Genomic DNA, 17,927 nt, shown 5'->3' with positions numbered 1-17,927 from the left:
GAGCTGACTGAATGGTTACCTTAACTTAGACAGCCACATTTTTAGAATTGTGGTGAGCTGAAAAGCACCTCACAACACCACATCAAACCCTGAGGCAGATGGGCTACAACAGCAGAAAACCACGTCACGTTCTACTCCGGTCAACCAAGAGCAGTAAGCGAATGCTGCAGTGAGCACAGCTCTCACCAAAAATGGACATCTAAAGACTGCAAAAATGTAGCCTGGTGTGATGACACGTGAACAGATTTATAAGGTCAGTATTTGTGCACCAACAGCACCTATCCATGTACCCAACCTACCCTGTCCTCGCTGGTGGTTTAATGGTGTGGAAAACCTTTCTTGGCTCACTTGAGGGCCATTAATACCAATCAATTATCATTTGAATACCATTGTCTATTTGAGTATTGTGGCTAACCAGTGTCCCTTCATGGCTACTTGTTTCCATTGCCTTATGGAGCTTATGCCATAATGAACCGAGACTGTTTTGAGAGCAAAAGAAGGGCACTACCCAGTATCAGTATCTGGTTATTATTTTTATAAACATTTCTTCATTATGAAAAGAAACAGGAGGTAAAAACAAAGCTCAAACAGATACCACAGCGTACCAGTTAAAGGGTGCTACATTTACACCATACAGGATATACAATTTACCATTTACCATAACTCCACAGATCCTAGATAACATTTCTAAGTACACCTTGCAGACTTAAAAGTGATGATTTAAAGTATAATTAATTAATCAAAACAAAAACAGGAATCAGAAGTGCAAACAGATTAATACTCAAGTGATTTATTCCACCACTGTCTTTTGTATGACATGAGTTAAATAAGTAAAGCCAGAGCACAGTTATCTACAAATATTCAAGAATCAGGGATTTAATGTGAAAAGATAAATCTTATTATTTTTAAAAGAAAGTATTTGTCTACACTTGGGGAATAAAAAAAAATATATAACAGATTGAAATGGTGGAAAAAGCAGCTTCAGTATTTTGGCCTTTTCACATCAACTCTGGAAAGAGAAAAAAAGAAAAAAGTTACAAAAGATGAGATTGTATTCAGATGTGCATTTCTGGAGGCACAGTGAGACTGTTTGTGCTTTGACAGTTATAATAAATATTCTATGTCATCTAAGACACGTCATGTAAACAGGACTTACCCATCTGCTTCCATCTTCTTTCTCTTCTCAATTATCTATGGATAAAACAAAATCATTGCTAAATTACACTTGCAGCTTGATCTGCTTTCTTGACTACATGGAATAAAATACAAACAAACAATCACTGCATCTCATAAAATCTCCAATACAAATAAGAACAGCAGTGTTCTTAAGAGACACCAATAGCTGTGGTTAACTATACTGGCAGCCTGTCAATTTAACCATATCTTTTAAAATAAAGATAAACAGAAAAAATACATAATTTTACTTCCACTCACACCTTGAAAACAGAGCAAAGAATGAAACTGTAAAGCTTAGCATTCAGAAAGCACAAATGCCAGTTTTTTGTTTTTACAATAGATAGAATTAAGAGTGCCAATAAATTAGACCATAATTGGTTTTCATTGAATACTTTGCGGGGATTTCCCAGTTCTGTTTCTTTACCCCAACAACTGATATTTAAAGCACTAATCAATAGCTTGAAATCTCAACATGAAACTTAAGGAATTTGTTTCCCCACCACCAGCTGTCACATTAAAGTTAACCCATCTGTAATTTATAAAGTTTGCCTTTATTATAAATTGGATTGTTTAATCATTCTTTCTTTCTCTTTCACAAAAGGCATGTTTTTGCACTCCTCTAGAAGGTTTTAATGTCAGTGTCTTGTAAAATTTTCAGATGTTTTCACCACCATTTTGTTTAGTTACAGTTCCGCAATTTTCTATCTCGCATCATTCTAACAGCAACACCCACATCTCCAGGGGCATGTCCTCCGACGTTGAGACCTTCCAGTAAAGACACAATGGGTTAAAGGGTACTACTTTCAGAGCACTTCCTCATCCACGTTTGTGGATACAGACCCTTTTTTGTCAATCGTTTAGAACTTTTAAAATACCCTTTTCAAAATCTTGTTTTGGTGGTAAACCTTTACTTTCACAAATTGTTGACTTTGATTGTTGATTCTTGTTTTGATGTTGGTCTCCAATTCTTTGTCACCTGGTTTTGACCACATAACTCCTGGTCCTACTCAAATTCCCTTGCTAGTTCCCTCTAGTATAACAGTTTTGTTGGTAACTGTAATTGTTTTCAATATCAGTTACAGTATAGCATATTTATTAAATCTCTTTTGTGTCACTCAGTGGGGACTAACTCAAAATAGTGGTTTCCCATCTAGATCTACATAACCATGGTGTGCCCATCAGTATTAATAAAATCATCACCAGCATAATAACTTGTACATGGAAATAAACTAATGGTATGTTGTAATTTCACGCTCAATGTTTAAGTTACCACACAACATTCCCTGTAACTACATTTTTGTTAATGTACTTAATTCAGTTTAGAGTTGCTGGTGCCACAGTCTTTCTCAGCATCACTAGATACAAGGCAAAAAACAGGATGTCTTTCTATCATAGAAGTCACTCACGCAAAGCCAATTTAGAGTCTCCAGTCAGCCTAGCAAACACCCAAAAATTTACGTGGGAAGAAAACCCATAGACACAGGGACAAAGGGCAATGTCACCACAGATAACAACTGGGTGAGGGTTTAACATCCAGAACACTGGGCCCATGATGAATGCAGCACTAACCACTGCACCACAGTGTTGCTCAACTTCCTTAAATACAAAGTAAAAAAAATAAAAAATAAAAAATAACATCCACACAGAAACATACAAATGCATATTAGGAGATTTCATAATTTTTTGGGTTAGATTACATACCATTTTAAAAGTGAGTACAACAATTAAGCCAATAATAAAAGATTTTCGTAGTTTAAAAGTTAATTGCTCAATACATACTGCACTAATCTTTTTCCACTGTCGATCCAGTTCTGCTTTCTCATTGGTTTCTTTGAAACGGCGAGTTTTTCGTCCTTCAGACATTTTGATTCCGTATTGGAATGCAGCTCTGTTACACAGAAAAAGTTCTTCTGATTAAATAAATAATCAATTAGCAACCATGTTCAATTTAGCTACTGCCTCCAACATCCAATGCAACATGTTTGACTACTAATAATATTAAGACTTACTTAGGCAATGCTTCCTTATTGTTCATATATTCACTGTATTCTTCCTGTGTGTCAAAGTCCCAGCGTCCTAGGGGTCCTTTCTTGTTACCCTGTAAAAGGACAAAAATGAAATGCAATAAAAACCAGCGAATGAATTGGCTAGTTGTCACAACTGACTTAACAACAAAAAAAAAGCCTCACTGATCTCTGGTTAAATTTAGAACTTGGGGATGAATGAAAGGTGAAAATTACATATAACCTTAATTCTAGAAATTCTACAAATTTAATATGGTGTGCATATACGTTTTGAAAGGCCCAGAATCATCTTTATTGAAACATGAAAACTCTCACAGACCCTGACTGCTTCAATGGGCACAGTTCCACTATGATGGACTCCGCTCAAATGCCCGTGGATAAGAACATTTGCACATACACTACTACTCTGGTAGGAAGTTTCTGTAAATATTGGAAGAAATGGGTGTTGCAGGCAGGATTCAAGCCCCTCTACATTTCCATTACAACACAAGAGTAATGACAGCTCAAAATGGGGCTTTGGAATCATACGTGAACAATAAATTATAAATCAGTGATTTCAAGCAGTAATTGACATTTGCAACATTAGTAATGTTTGGGCTATATTTTAAATTCATTAAATGGACCTTTGATAAAAAAAGGATCAACTTCTATTAAAAAAACATTCTGCTTAATTCCAAACTTTTACATGGGCAGGGTACCTAATACAATTTTTTGAGCAGCAAATAAACACTATAGGAAAAAAAAGAAAATGTATAATTAAAGCAACTTTTAACATTTCTATATTTTGTATGTGAAAAATATGAAAGAAAAACAATCAAGACCTGGTCCATTTTGCTGTAGTCCACTTCTTCATCACTGTCCACTGCCAGATCATCCATCCTGAGTAAGGGAGAAGAGAAAGGTGCAGGTGAGAAGAAGCCAACATGAGGTGAAACCACCACACCAGAGTGTGGATAAATATTTCATAATGTTTTTTTAATTTAACAACTGATTAATATCTTGCCATTAATGCCCACATGAAAAGGTTGGCGTGGAGATTACTTACGTTGCTGGATAGCACTCAGCATAGCTGTTGGACATCCCGAAAAAATCTCCCACATGTTTAATCTCTTCACGTTTGTTTGCAGCAGTGCTCAGTGTTAAGGAAGTAGAACAGAACAGAAAAACAGCCAAAGAACAAAACTTGATACTTTCAATTGATGTAAATTACTCTAACTACTCAAAGCTTGTGTGTACCCTGGGTTCAAACTCCACACCAGGTCTGTATAGTGCTTGAATTATCTCTCCATATCTATGTAGGCTCTTCCCTAACATTCCAAAAGGTGTGTATATGCTGGATAAACCAGTTTACTCCAAAATAATCCTACCTGAGTGAGTTTGGGTGTGTACATGACTATCATTTGATGCCTTCTCAAGGGTTGGTTCTTGTGTCCTACGCCAGCGAGATGAGCATTAATCTATCCAACCCCACAACCCTGAATTAGATTATAATGGTTTGACAATTTTATATTACTTGTATGGTTATCCAAGCTGAAGATGTGTGATATCAATTTAATATTTTATATACGATCAATTATGAAAGCCACCAAAAGAAAGTGCCTAGGCATGCAGTGATGTGTAGTTACTATGTAACTGGACTTGTAAAGCAATGGGGTGTGCAAGTGCAATCCTCATATCACTTGTACCGTGGGGTAGGAAAGAAAGGCATTCAAGTAAAAGGATGGCATGCAAAATAATTAAAACACTTTTTTTTAGCAGTGGACATCTGAAACACAATATACTGAACAGCGGGAGAAAATGTTAATTATTGTTTGACAATCACTTCCACTTTTTAAAAGAAATGGTGTCTTATTAGCCCATACAGTACATACGACACATCTACCTACACTGCAAGTATCAAGAGTGGCCTTGCCACAATGTGGTTCAGTCTCTACTAGTACAAGTTGATGTGACAACTGAGGAAAGCAGCTGCCTAGAAAGTAGGAAATGCAAAGCAGCACACCATGTGTACTATGATAACACGTCAGAAGGCACCCACAGGATCGGCACTCATACTGTTATTCACTACTGCAAAATAGAATCCCAATGTCTGGTTTAACATTTTAAGCAGTGACTTTCCTTAAAAAAAACAACAAAAACTCAAATTTGTGCAATGCTTCATAAATAATTAAATTCAAAAATTAACATGACAAATACAGTACATAAGATATTAATATGTATAAAGAAAAGAACTAAGTGTATTTTAGAAGGATATTTTTCTGCACCCTGCCATCCAGGGGTTCCAGCAAACTTTACATTAATTGATTTAATCAACTCCTTTGCAGTACCAGGACCTAAATAAAGAACACACACAAAAAAAACAAGTTTAGGAAATTAAATAAATAAACAAACAAACAACTTGCTCATAAATCCAGACAAATAAAGTAGGTTAAATCACTCCTTCCTGATCAGGTCTTCAGTATACAATAGAAATAAGTAATGAAGCTTCGGGGGGGAGGGGTGGGGTGGGAAAGAGTGTCTAATGCATTCCATCTTAGTTCTTCTTATCCCAAATCTATGCAAAGTTCTGCAATTTTGAATGGAGGACACAGACTGGAGAAGGCTACAAACTAGTGCAAAAAAAAAAAAAACACTAACTGAGGGAGTCCCGTCTAAACTAGACGAGAGTTTGTTTTTAACTTGTATAGTTTTTATTTCTTTAAATCACGGCAGGAATCTAATATTTTGCATGCTTCTGAAATGTACATATGCACAAGGTAAGTGGGAATATCCAGGCCTTATGGAGTCATAAAATGTTATCTGATAAATCAGTTTTTGCAAATTTTTGATTCTTCAGGTTACATATCTTTTAATATTAAGTACACTAATCAGATAAAATGTTGCAAAATAAAACAAAGCTATCATTGCTGGCACCGTGGCTTAGTGTGCAAATCCGTTTTGCTACTACCTGGAGGTTTCCTTTGTTCTCTGGCTTTTCCTTTTTAGATCTTAAAATAAACCTTCATACAAAGGTTCTGAAGACTTTGGAAAACAGAAAGACTACTCTCAAGTGCACACTTGTAACAGGATTCAGTGTGAATCTGCTACACTATGTACAATTACACCAACAACTTGCATAGGGAACATATTTGAAGTCTTCTGGGATGGGGAATGATACCTCTACATATCTAAAATTTCCAATAGCATTAATTCTGATATTTGACTGGCAGGGTGCACTATAAAAAAAAACAACAAATGTAACATTTCTCAAATTTATCACTAAAGAAAAGCACTACAGAGAATTAATAAAAGAAAACAAATCACATACCTTTATCCACTTCAGCTGTCTGGAAGGGCAGAAACAGAAAGTATTTTAGTACACAAACTAAAATATAGTACAGAATTAAGCCAAGATTTTAAAAACCAATCGGGTCTAGGATATTTTAATTTAAAAAGAAATCTCTTGCTTGAGTTGAGTTATTCAAATAGTATACTGGGTCATATTAAAACTACAAACAGAATACAATTAATTCTTACTTCATCATCTGGTTTTGGTTTTTCAAAATAACTGTGTCTCCGTTTCTCCTCCTCTTTGCCTCTCTCCCTCTCACGCTCTTTCTCTCGCTCTCTCTCCCTTTCTTTTTCACGCTCCTTCTCCCGATAGCGTTCTTTTTCTTTATCTTGAATTGCCTTGGAAGTGGATGGTATGTAGTCTCCAATATCATCAAAAATGCTGCGGAAGAAAGCATACTTAGTTACTGTTTAAATATGGTATCAAATAATCTCTGAAGACACATACAGGACAATTCTAGGTAAAGACTAAAAACAAAATTACGGGCATTTAGAGAGATGTGGGTCCACAGTAAACATTTTTGAAGAGGGAAAAAAAAAAATCAAAATTTGGACCATCTGGTTAAAAAAAAAAAAAAACCTATATGGATCACATTTAGAAGAAGTCTGCTTTTCTTTTTCTTCTCCTTCCTTTCCTACCCTTCTCATTTATTCAAACAATCTGAATAGTTCATATTCCTATTGATTTAAAAAGATCTCACAAATTAATTTTCTTTATGACACAGCAGAAGTGAGGAACACAAAAAGCCTAACCATACACAAGCCTCCATAATAATAACAACTAGTAAATCTGACCCATTATTCAACTACAATCTTTTTGCGTTTTATCAAATTTTTAGTGCGCTACTTGCAGGTCAGGACTTTGAGAAATCAGACAGACTCAAGACATTAAATGATTAACACTAAAGTAGTGCCACACTATTTGTCCAAGAAATGTTTCAGTTTTTTTAAATGTTATCATTGTATCATAACTTTATCTGTAAACAGTTTAAATTCTACCGATAGTTTAAAGAAATGTCAATATTTTTTGGAACTGCAAAATCCTAGTTGTAGTTTGTGTACTTTTGTCTTCTCTCTCCGACTAGCAGTTCAGCTTGTGCAGTTAGTCACTGTAATATGCCAAACTCATGGAAGCTTGAAGTCCAGGTAGAACTCTACCCGATAAAGGTATCCTTTAAAGAGGCCTTTAATTAAAGCCTACTTCACAGTAAAAAAGGTTCCACTGAATTTTCCATATAATCCAAGTTAATGCCTTGAATGCCACCAGATGCAAAGTAGAAGGCCATTGCCATGCTGCAGGCAGGTAAGTTATGTCCCAACAATGCTGCACCCTATGGTTTAAGCTGCTTCACTGTGTCCTAACTGCAGGCAAGTTTTCAAAAACACCAGTAAGACAGTTGACTGACCAAGATCTGGTCACACTCAACCGACCTCACCGGTGAAAGACAAACACATCAAACTGGTTTATCTGAGAGATCATTTTAGATCGACCACCTGTTACTGCTGCTGAAACTACTGGCATATACAATAATAGGGAAAAGTGTGGGACAAACTACATGCTGCTGGTTTTAGAGCAAGGTGACCTGTTAGAGGCCTTCTGCCTACACCTCCTAGTCAACTGTCCTGAAAAATGAATAGAACATAAGCAGCTTTTGATGGGAGCAGACCACTCAACCCAACTAAGCTCAGAGAAAAAAAAACTCCCAAAAAGAATTTTGGAGGTCCCAAAAGTTCTACTCTCTAATACACTACTTGGTGATTTATTGTATGGGTCACTGTGGGAAGAAAAACATCCAAATTTTTGTGCAAAATTTTCCCTTATCAAGTTTTCAAATGTGTCTCCTTATTCTTATTGAACCTGGTTTAAAAGTAACAGTCTGGAACTACTGCACTAAATACTTTCATATTTTTAAAAATTTCAATCATGTCACCTCTTAAAGTTTACTTGCTTAAAAGGACCAGCTCCTTGAATCTTTCTTCATAGCTCATGTCTCTCAGACCTGCAATCAGCCTAGTCACTCTTCTCTAGATTTTTTTCTAGTGCTGCAGTATCTTTTTTGTAGCCTAGAGACTAAAACTGTATGCATATCACATATCATATCAAGCACTCATTTTAATTCTTATGATACAATCACAATATAAAATGTTCTCTCTTACTACCTTGCCTTTGACATTCATGACTGTAATGCTTATGTAACTTATACCCAGGTCTGATTATCATAAACTATTCTCTAGCATGCCTTTCATGGAACAGAGTTATTGATTGCACTTTTAAAAAAATAACATCTGAATTTCACCTGTCAAAAAGTAGTATCTAAACAGTAAAAAACAGAATGTTTTATCCAGATGATGTAAAGTTAACCTCTTAACATACTTGAAGGAAAAGATGCACAATTAAATAATTACTTAAAGCAGGTAACATTAAACATGTTTTATTACTCGAGTAACAAGTGTAACATCCATTCTGATATCAGCAATTCTTAGACGGATATTAAAAATCCATGACACCAAATAAGATGTTACGCCCTCATTCTTTTATTAAGGTGTATAAAGCAACCAAGTGTAATCTCTCCAGAGTAAATAGAGGTGACTTGTTGGCTGAGAGTTTTTTGTTGTTTTAAATTATACTAGTTAAGCAAGTAATATATTTATGAAGAACCTATACTATAGTATTTTAAAACGGAAAGTAGAGCTTTCCAGGAATTTAAAAATCTACATTTGCTTTAGATAAACTAGTGATCAATACAATATAATTATAATAACAAATAATAATTTATTACAAATTGCACATTCCTCATGCTGGAATTTATCTTAGTAGCAACAAAAACAAGGGAAGTTCTATTTTTAATGTGAGCTTTCTCCACACACTCACAAAGAAGCTATTATTAGTTGTCTGTCTGTTTGGCATCAAGTTATTGAGTATTGAAGAAAACCTATAAAAACACTGAGAAAACCTAACATCTTGAAACTGTGGTAAAAAAAAAAAAAACAAATTAATTAATAGGTGTGAGATTTTGATTTTATATTTTAAAGTATTTAAGCACAATTAGCAAAGTTCACTTTATCTTGTAAAAGCATTTTCAGGTAGCCTAGGGTAGCTGAAACAGGATGCAAGCAGACTACATTAGGCTGTCAGCAGGAAACTATACGTTTATTTGCTGTATGAGGAAGGCTTCTGCCTTCAGCTTCTTTGCTATTAAAGAAAAGTGCTGAAAATGGCTAAGCAAACACACAATGCTTGACATTAATGGTCTACGTGTTTTTACTGACCATGTTTACTTATAATTTAGTACGGTTCATTTTGGCCTGTGTCTGGTTAGCAACTGGAAGCAGCCAATGATGATAAGAAACTTTGTATGATGCAAGTAACCTAATTCTGTACCTTTTACTTGTGTATATAAAAAAAAGACCTCATCTAGCAGAAAAGGTGTACATCTTGTTACAGAATACTGTGTGTGTCTAGCTACAGCGTCCTGTAATAGGAGTGCTCCCACTTCTAAGAGAATAAATGGTTATGATTGAAACTTCCTCCTGCCTGTTTTCTCTTAGAGGTTTTAGGTCACCCTGGGGTGACGGTCGTTGCTTCCACAAAGCTGAAAAAACGTTTAAGCTAACAGATTAAACTAAACACACTCCATTACTTATTACTCACTTTATATCTGCTTCTGCTGGCTTTTTTTCATCAAGTTTTCCTAAAAAAAAAAAAATTGTGACAACAATATACATAGATATAAAAAGCAAAACAAGCTGATTTTGCAAAAATCAATTAATTTTGCTTTATAAAGTTAAAAATATTTTATTATACATGTTTTTTCATTTAATGGCATAAAAATTATATATACCTTTTTCTTTCTTTTTCATCTTTTTATTCCGTGTTCCCTGGCGCAGATATGACAGAATCTGGGTTAGTTTGCTGATGACAATATCATTTGTTGTAAGAGTGGTTTGTGCCTAGATAGAGAAAAAGAAATGTGAAAACTGTTTACTAAGAGCCTAGTTTAAAGTTAAAAAGTAAATGTTTCGATCTACTAATGTAATGCAAAATTGTATATTTACACTACTGCACAGACATTTATGCATTTCTTAAAGTTATTTGAGAAAAGACACAGCTATTGACAATGTGCAGCTGGCACCCCCGATGCCATACAAATCCAGGACTTTGCGTTAAAATCCTGCATTTAAGTACAAATTTAGCATTAAAGTTTTATATTAATCATTAGTCCCACAATTCTAGAAAATGTTATGCAGACGTTGCCCATAGTGGTACAGAAATAAACAAATAGCAAAGATTATATGTTTGAAAGCAAAAAAATTCTGCATGTAAAAACTTATTACTATACCACAAAACAAAAATTTACCTGTCAAAAACCTTTAAAAAGGCTTCGCTTTTCCCATCGTTTTAACACTACTTTGAACGTATTCCGAGATTACATTTTGATTAAAACAGGCTATTATACATAAGTAAGCAATTGTATTTTTATCTCCCATAAACATCCAAAATTTATTTTGTGAATTCAGCGGCTCTCTTTGCGATTTTTGTTTATTCATTAATGAACTAAATGTCATTTTTTTCGCAACTGGTGTTAAAATTGTTTCATAAAACCCAAATAAGAATTTTTTTTTTTAATATGTTCATAATCAAAAAACTAATTTCATTAACTTATAAAAATCAAAGTATAAAAGAAATATAGCTATGTTACTTAACTTATAATATTTACTTATATAGGTAAAATATTTAACGTTTGATTGTAAAAGAATTTCATTTGGAAGAGACTAATTGGAGATTCGGTCTTGTATGTCTGCTATCAGCCACTTGACGCTCCAAATGTTTGCACAATCATTGAAAATTTTTGGAATCAATTTGGACACAGCCTGTTTCTCACATGGACATTTAGGTGACATGTTCAAGGATACAAAGTCCTGAGAACCTTTATATATTAGCTAAAGACAGAAAAACTAAAAACATTGTATATAACAAGGCACTTCAGTAAACAATACAAGCATATTAGTGAGTCTTCATTGTTTGTTAATTTATTTTTAAAGTATTTTTCTCAAAAAAAAAAAAAACGCTTTATTTTCCTCCTGGCAATGCCAGATATTTCAGCTAGTATTGGATAAAAGATTACTCTACAAGCCCAAACTAGACATTTACATTTAACTTATCAAACCCATAAGAATGTGATTTCTGGACTGATACATAACTCCAATTTTCCCAAGCCAGACAGCATTATTACAGTTTTTCCCCTTATTCAATATAGTATTAAAATCAGGTACACTTTTGAAGCTGTTTATTCAAACTTGTTTTACCTCCATGGTGGGACAGTCCGCTTTGCTCCTAATTAATGTTGTTGGAATATCTGTGTCCGCATATTCATCTTCCAAATCCACAACATAAGCCATTCTTCCAGGAAGAAACAGCTCATTTCGTTCCCCTCCCCGGTTTTTGAACAAAATGCGGTAAACGTTCCTTCCTTTAAGAAGAATACGAAGAAAACTCAAAAAGCTGCATTCAGAACATAAGCAAAATTCAAATTATTATATTGGCCTAATTACTAATTTTTTTTAAATTATATGTTCCTTACCAAGACGTGTCTTGAATTCAATTTTCTGTTCTGGGTCTTCATCTTTTCTGAAAATGCAAAATATAAAAAAATTTTAAAATCTATACAACAGAAATAAACAGTTAAAAATAAATCCATGGTTCAGCCTGAACCTCTGTTGATTTATTCTACGGTTCATTTTTTAGTTAATGTAGAAAAAAAGAAAAGCAGTTGAATTATTGAAAAAATATTTATCTATCAAATTTTAAACAAAGTAAAAGTATAGTATACTTTTATTTAGAAAGCAGTAATCCCAAATTTAAAACTTAGTTTTTTTACTTTTATTTAAAAGCTATACTTTTTCTGATTTTTGGTTTTCACTTTAGATGTAAAAGATAAATTTTTAAATAAAACTCCTTACCCTCCTCTACATCAACGTTCACCGTTCTACAGAATATTTGTTTTTGGTAAATACAACATGTTAATTTATTCTGCAATTGGAAAACAATACAAAAAATGCTCTGTTTTGCTTATAAACCAGAAAAAATGACAGCATAAGTAGAAAACAAAAACCCAATTCTTAGCAAGGTAGGAAGCAATGATTATAGGGAAATTAAAAAAATTACCAAAGTGTTTTTTTATTCTCAAAAATAGTCATGCAGCAGTTACCTTTTTGGGGAAAAACTATAACCACAATCTATGGGGAACGTACCAAGTACAAGGTTATCAAGTTTAAAGATGTTCAACATCTTTATAGAACACTTCACTCACAGATCTATTCCGCCTTTCAGGAAGAATCTCCATCTTATTCTAGTCTCCCTGGAGTCTCGATCATGCTGACACCTGTGGTTTTGTGAAGTCTCCAGCACTTCTAAAAAAGTTTTTATTTGTCTACTCTGCACAGTGTCTAGGGGTTGCGAGTTTGAGTGGAAAGCTGCCGTTTACTTCCAATACTGAAAATTCTGAAATGCTGGTACCATTACGTTTTAAGTTTAGTTTTTCTGTACTTTATCGGTACCAATATACCTTATAACCCTAATGGGTGAGAATCTTTTCTTCACTCATCATCTCAGCATATCTGGCAGGCATCAAACATTAAAAAAAAAAAACTACAAAAAGTAAAGTTTAACTTAAATGTCATCATAACTCTTTAACTGATGGTTCTTTACTTACTTTACTTCTTTTTGCACTTTTTCCATCATTTCTTCCTCTTCTTTCTCCTTACTGGTAATCTCAGCACGTACCTGAAATCAGAAAACTTTTGACATCAACCTTAAAAATATATGAGAAACTGAAATTAAAAGAACACACTCTTTTTTAAACACCAACTATTTTTGTAGGTGGATGTAGTTACACTGTAAATGCTCAGTTATCCAAGACTATAGTATGTTTGCATTTACAGTCATACAATGAACAGTGCTGCACTGCTCTGGAATCTGTTTACCATGGTTCTTAAAGAATTACTTTTTCATGTAAGTTCTTAAACCTTTATCTTATATAACATAAGTATTTTTAAGTAGCCTTTGCACTAACCATTCATTTTACAAAGCACGCTGAAATGTGACACACTTCACTAAAAGAAGAAGAAGAAACAAACAGTGGTGCTACACAGCATCAATGTGCCAAGAGTGTGTGCTACAGTATTAGTGGCATTAGCTGCAGTGATTATATTAATTTTAATTCTTGGACATATTTTGCCCAATAGGTTAAAAAAGTATAGTCAGAAAAAGAGGAGTTTACATTAATAAACGGCAGAAAAAAAAGGAGCTTCAGATTATCATCTGACTAAAGCAGAAAACACACAGAACATGACAAGAAAGGCTAAAATGATTATTCTTAAATGATGCATTGACAAAAAAATCATTACTATCCGCTTTCATTCTGAGTATGCTGGTAAAAATAGTAAATCACAGTATTATATATATATATATATATATATATATATATATATATATATATATATATTCTATTTTTTAGCTTTTTTTGGTGTTTTTAGTATACCTCTCCCTTCTGACCCCAATCCTCTTGGTCTGCTGCTGTGGCTGCCTACTTGCATTCATAATCCTGTTCAAGTATGCAATTCCCAATTACTAATGTAATACAACTTACCTAAAGATAGTCACCAGGGAACCATTCAGTAGTCTGAAGGGTACATTTGTCAAGGAGAAAAAAAAAAAAAAAAAAAAAAAGAAACAAAAATACTTCTACTGATACTTACTTTCTGCAGCAAAGCAAAATCCAACCCTTTCACCAAGTGAGTGTGCTCCATGTCACCACCCAAGAACTTGGACTCCTGGATCAGCTGTCTTCTCTTTTCTGCTGCAGATTTATCCCTGTTCAATTGGAAAAAACGAGTTGAAAAATTACTCATACTTGTAAAATCAAAGTCAACTAACCGGAATTCGGGAGAATAGCATAGATTCAGTTTTAGGTCTTGACTTAAGTGTTAGTATTAGTAAAGATTAGACAGTAGTACGATTAAACAAAAAAATTAACTGTTTTAAAAATGTAATTTTTGGTATATACACCAAGTCACCTGTACATATTTACGTCTTGTAAGGAAAATTCTCAAAAATGCAAATCAACAAAATGAAATCAAAATACTCACGCCTCAGCTGTGGGTCCCACTGCCCTATAGTTTGCAGTGGTACTAATGAGCTCTGTTTCTTCATAATCCTTATTTACACCATCTCGACGTTCTCTGGCTCGGTCTCGGTACTTCTCTGCCAGTTCACGCTCACGCTCCAGCTCTTGTTGACGAAGTTTGGCATAATAACTGAGAGGAAGAGGGAAAAAACCCCACCACACATTTAGATAAAAATTCATATGAATAAAATACTGAAAGTATTTAATAAAACCAGAAACAAGTGACTCAAAATACACAGGCTAAATATAACACAGGAAGGTCATTTTGATTTAATACACTGTCAAATGCTTGTTTATGCTAAGACAGCAAAGCATAACTTATTTCTGTAGCACTGTTTGTGATACACCACCTGAGACTGATTACACTCTATATATATATAAAATAAATAAATAAATAAAAACACCCAGACAGGTCCTTTCTTAAGCTCCAGCACAGTGCAGCAGTAATTACAGCTGCAGCCTCACAGTTCTATATTCATCTCAGACCAAACACTGTTTAAGTGTTGCAGGTTACAATGACTGGCACTTGCAAATGGGGTACAGCATAACTCAATGTCCCAAGTATTTACCTTGCCTAAAATGATACGCTAAAATAATCAAGTATGAAAAATTAATGAGTAACTTTTGATTTACAGAGAATATTTTTATATTAAGTTATTTTAAACTATTTCGCTTTAAAATTGTGCCAGTTATAATGAAAACATTATAAATGGCAGTTTATTACTGGTCCTTGCTATCAAGCAAGTCTATGTTCTAAATAATTAGACAGGTGGCTTATCAACATCAAAGGTGTGGTATGTGGATCCCCCCCTTCACTTCCCACTCCATTACTTGTCAGTGAGTCTTTGCCTGAAATTCACCACCCTGGTCAGGATGCAGCCTAGAAATGCTCATTCAAAGTGTGTCTTTCCTTATTTATAAGGCCACTGCCATATCGGTTCATGTTGTGTTCCAGCCTACAGCCTCTTCTACACTTTGCCAGCTATTATTGACTAGGATGCTTCTTTTTTATCATTTAAGTGTATTTATTATAAAAAGTATTATTTTAAATGATGGTGTATAGTTCTTTTGTCTTTGTCCCACCTTTTCTTTTTCCTTCTGCGAGCAGCTGGATCTTCATCTTCATTGTACTCCCTTGGCATTCTTGAAGTAAACAATAAACAAGTTTTGAGTTAATAGCTTTACTTCTTATTAGTTACAAGTACATTGGAATACTAATTCTAATTGCATATGTTCTCTCAGTGAAACTTAAAAGAAAACACCTAGTAATATAATCATAAGATGTAGTTTATAAGGCACACTGATCAACATACTGAGTCAAAGATCATAGAATATCTGCAATTTATGAAGGCTGGAGGTGATTTATATCATGAAAATTCATGTAAAATGATAGCCAGGACTAGAACATAATCTCTCAATATAAAGTCATTCCAAAAATATATAATTTATATACGGTCACTCACTCATGATGACGAGATTTTGATGGTGGGGCAGCAGATGGAGTTGCTCGTGGAGTCATCAACAGTTTTCTAAAATCCTCATTGGTCAGCTTGGATCTGTAATGTATTAAGCAGTTCATTGGATAAGAATCAGAGAATTGGAAAAATCATCATTAAGTGCTTCTCATTTTAAGCATTACAAACTGTAAACCTAGAACCACTATAAGTAAATACAAATGGATCATAAACAATATTTAAAAAATAAACTGAATATTAAAGTTATTATAGAACTGGAGGAGGATCAGTATAACATAATATTTACAAAGCTATTGAATCGAATTCACAACCGACTTCCCTGCAGATGGGGTCAGTCTATCCTGGGACTCACTTAAATTCACACAGGTTTAATATGGAATTGTCAGCCTAATCAGCTCGCCTTTGAGAATCTAAAGGAAAACACATGCAGCCACAGACAGGAAGACATAGACTACAACAAGACATGAGATGTGAACTCTGAAAGCTCGCTCTGAATTTCACTATCCTCTGTAATTATGACAATAAAGATCATATAAATATATACATTAAAAATGAGTAAGCAAAATATTTCTAGACGATCAATGAAATGCATCACTGAAATTGCTTCAGTTGCAAACAGTCTTTAAACAAGTTGGTTGGCACTGCTCCTATAAACAGATCAGCTTTAATATCCTTATATCTTAATGACATGAATACCATTTTAAATGTGAGTCTAAACATATATGTATACTGTTGTCAAAGCGTTTCCTTATAAAGAAGCTAAACTATTTAAACTATTAAAACAATTTATAACAGCACTTTTTTGGCACATACTGTGTGGTATATAAAAAAAAGATAAACATATTTAACCACAAAAAAAAAAAAACAACGAAACGGGACATACTGATAAGCTGATCGGTGATCGTCCAAATCGTGGCCATCTGGAGCCAAAGGGTTTGAATAAGATTCACCTAAAGGGAATAAAAAAAGATATTTTTGACTTTTGCATTCCTACTATAGTACAAAACGGATGTAAAGCAATGCAAGTAGGGTGCCCACAGATATATCCTATATAAAAAAGAACATAAGTGAATGTTTAGTTGATATATTCTTACTCTGGATTCATCATTTGAAATTACCAGCTTAGGGTATTTAAAAAGAAACCATATTGTAAAATTACACAAAGCAGTTTTACCACTATGCATATGCAGTTTTTCTGCAAAACAACTCATTTGAAATATTTTCTACATTTTTTTTTTAATTCTGGCGTTTCTCCACATCAAAAATACAAACACATGTGTGCAGAAGGTAAATAAATTAGTAACTGCACACACACGAAAACTACAACTGTTCATGTTTGACGCTTGTTTATCAACCTTTCTATTTTGACGCATGTTTACATGGCAGTTAAGCCTTTTTTTCCCAAAGCAACGAAGAGCAAACGAAGAATAAACCATAGTTACGATACTCACTGTCTCTCTCCGGCATTTTTCAGCCCTGAAGATCGTTCAGCCTTAGTAAACAAACTCCTATATGACAATACTTAACAGAACACGTAATCTGTTCTTAGAACACTCGACTAGTTTGTCCCGGAAAGAAAACGGAAGTGGTAGGAAAAGCAGACGTACGACAAGTACCGATTCATCGATTCACTCATTTGATTGCTATGACTTATTTTTTTATCCACTAACATTTTGATTGGTCACCTTGTTTCTAAACTCCACCCTCTTGCTCGCGCTCAGTTTTTTTAGAGCTCC

The 17,927-nt window shown here is 34.1% G+C and overlaps 1 protein-coding gene across 1 annotated transcript; it reads right to left on the bottom strand.

Annotated features, from left to right (window-relative positions):
* Positions 1–520: 520 nt before the first annotated feature.
* Positions 521–17,779, bottom strand: ik (IK cytokine). Its single transcript, XM_039773860.1, has 20 exons — positions 17,643–17,779; positions 17,075–17,141; positions 16,180–16,272; positions 15,800–15,859; positions 14,679–14,846; positions 14,289–14,403; positions 13,244–13,314; positions 12,113–12,159; positions 11,838–12,001; positions 10,373–10,481; positions 10,183–10,222; positions 6,717–6,912; positions 6,508–6,526; positions 5,455–5,533; positions 4,246–4,329; positions 4,022–4,079; positions 3,186–3,274; positions 2,956–3,064; positions 1,157–1,191; positions 521–1,009 (listed from the first exon to the last, which is right to left on the bottom strand). Exons 1-20 carry the CDS (start codon positions 17,656–17,658, stop codon positions 982–984), a joined length of 1,647 nt encoding a protein of 548 aa, XP_039629794.1. The 5' UTR covers positions 17,659–17,779; the 3' UTR covers positions 521–981.
* Between the last annotated feature and the right edge of the window lie 148 nt (positions 17,780–17,927).

This window comes from Polypterus senegalus, chromosome 13 (assembly GCF_016835505.1).
Source record: "Polypterus senegalus isolate Bchr_013 chromosome 13, ASM1683550v1, whole genome shotgun sequence".
NCBI classification, from domain to species: Eukaryota; Metazoa; Chordata; class Cladistia; order Polypteriformes; family Polypteridae; genus Polypterus; species Polypterus senegalus.
This window is presented reverse-complemented; position numbering and strand designations above follow the sequence as displayed.

What these genes read in the sequence shown, in the direction of transcription:
- ik (XM_039773860.1), bottom strand. An exon ending in ATTTTGCTTTGCTGCAGAAA is followed by an intron (nt 13,315 to 14,288) that starts GTAAGTATCAGT and finishes TTCTGATTTCAG; the next exon opens with GTACGTGCTGAGATTACCAG. An exon ending in GGATGGCAGGGTGCAGAAAA is followed by an intron (nt 4,330 to 5,454) that starts ATATCCTTCTAA and finishes AACACTGAGCAC; the next exon opens with TGCTGCAAACAAACGTGAAG.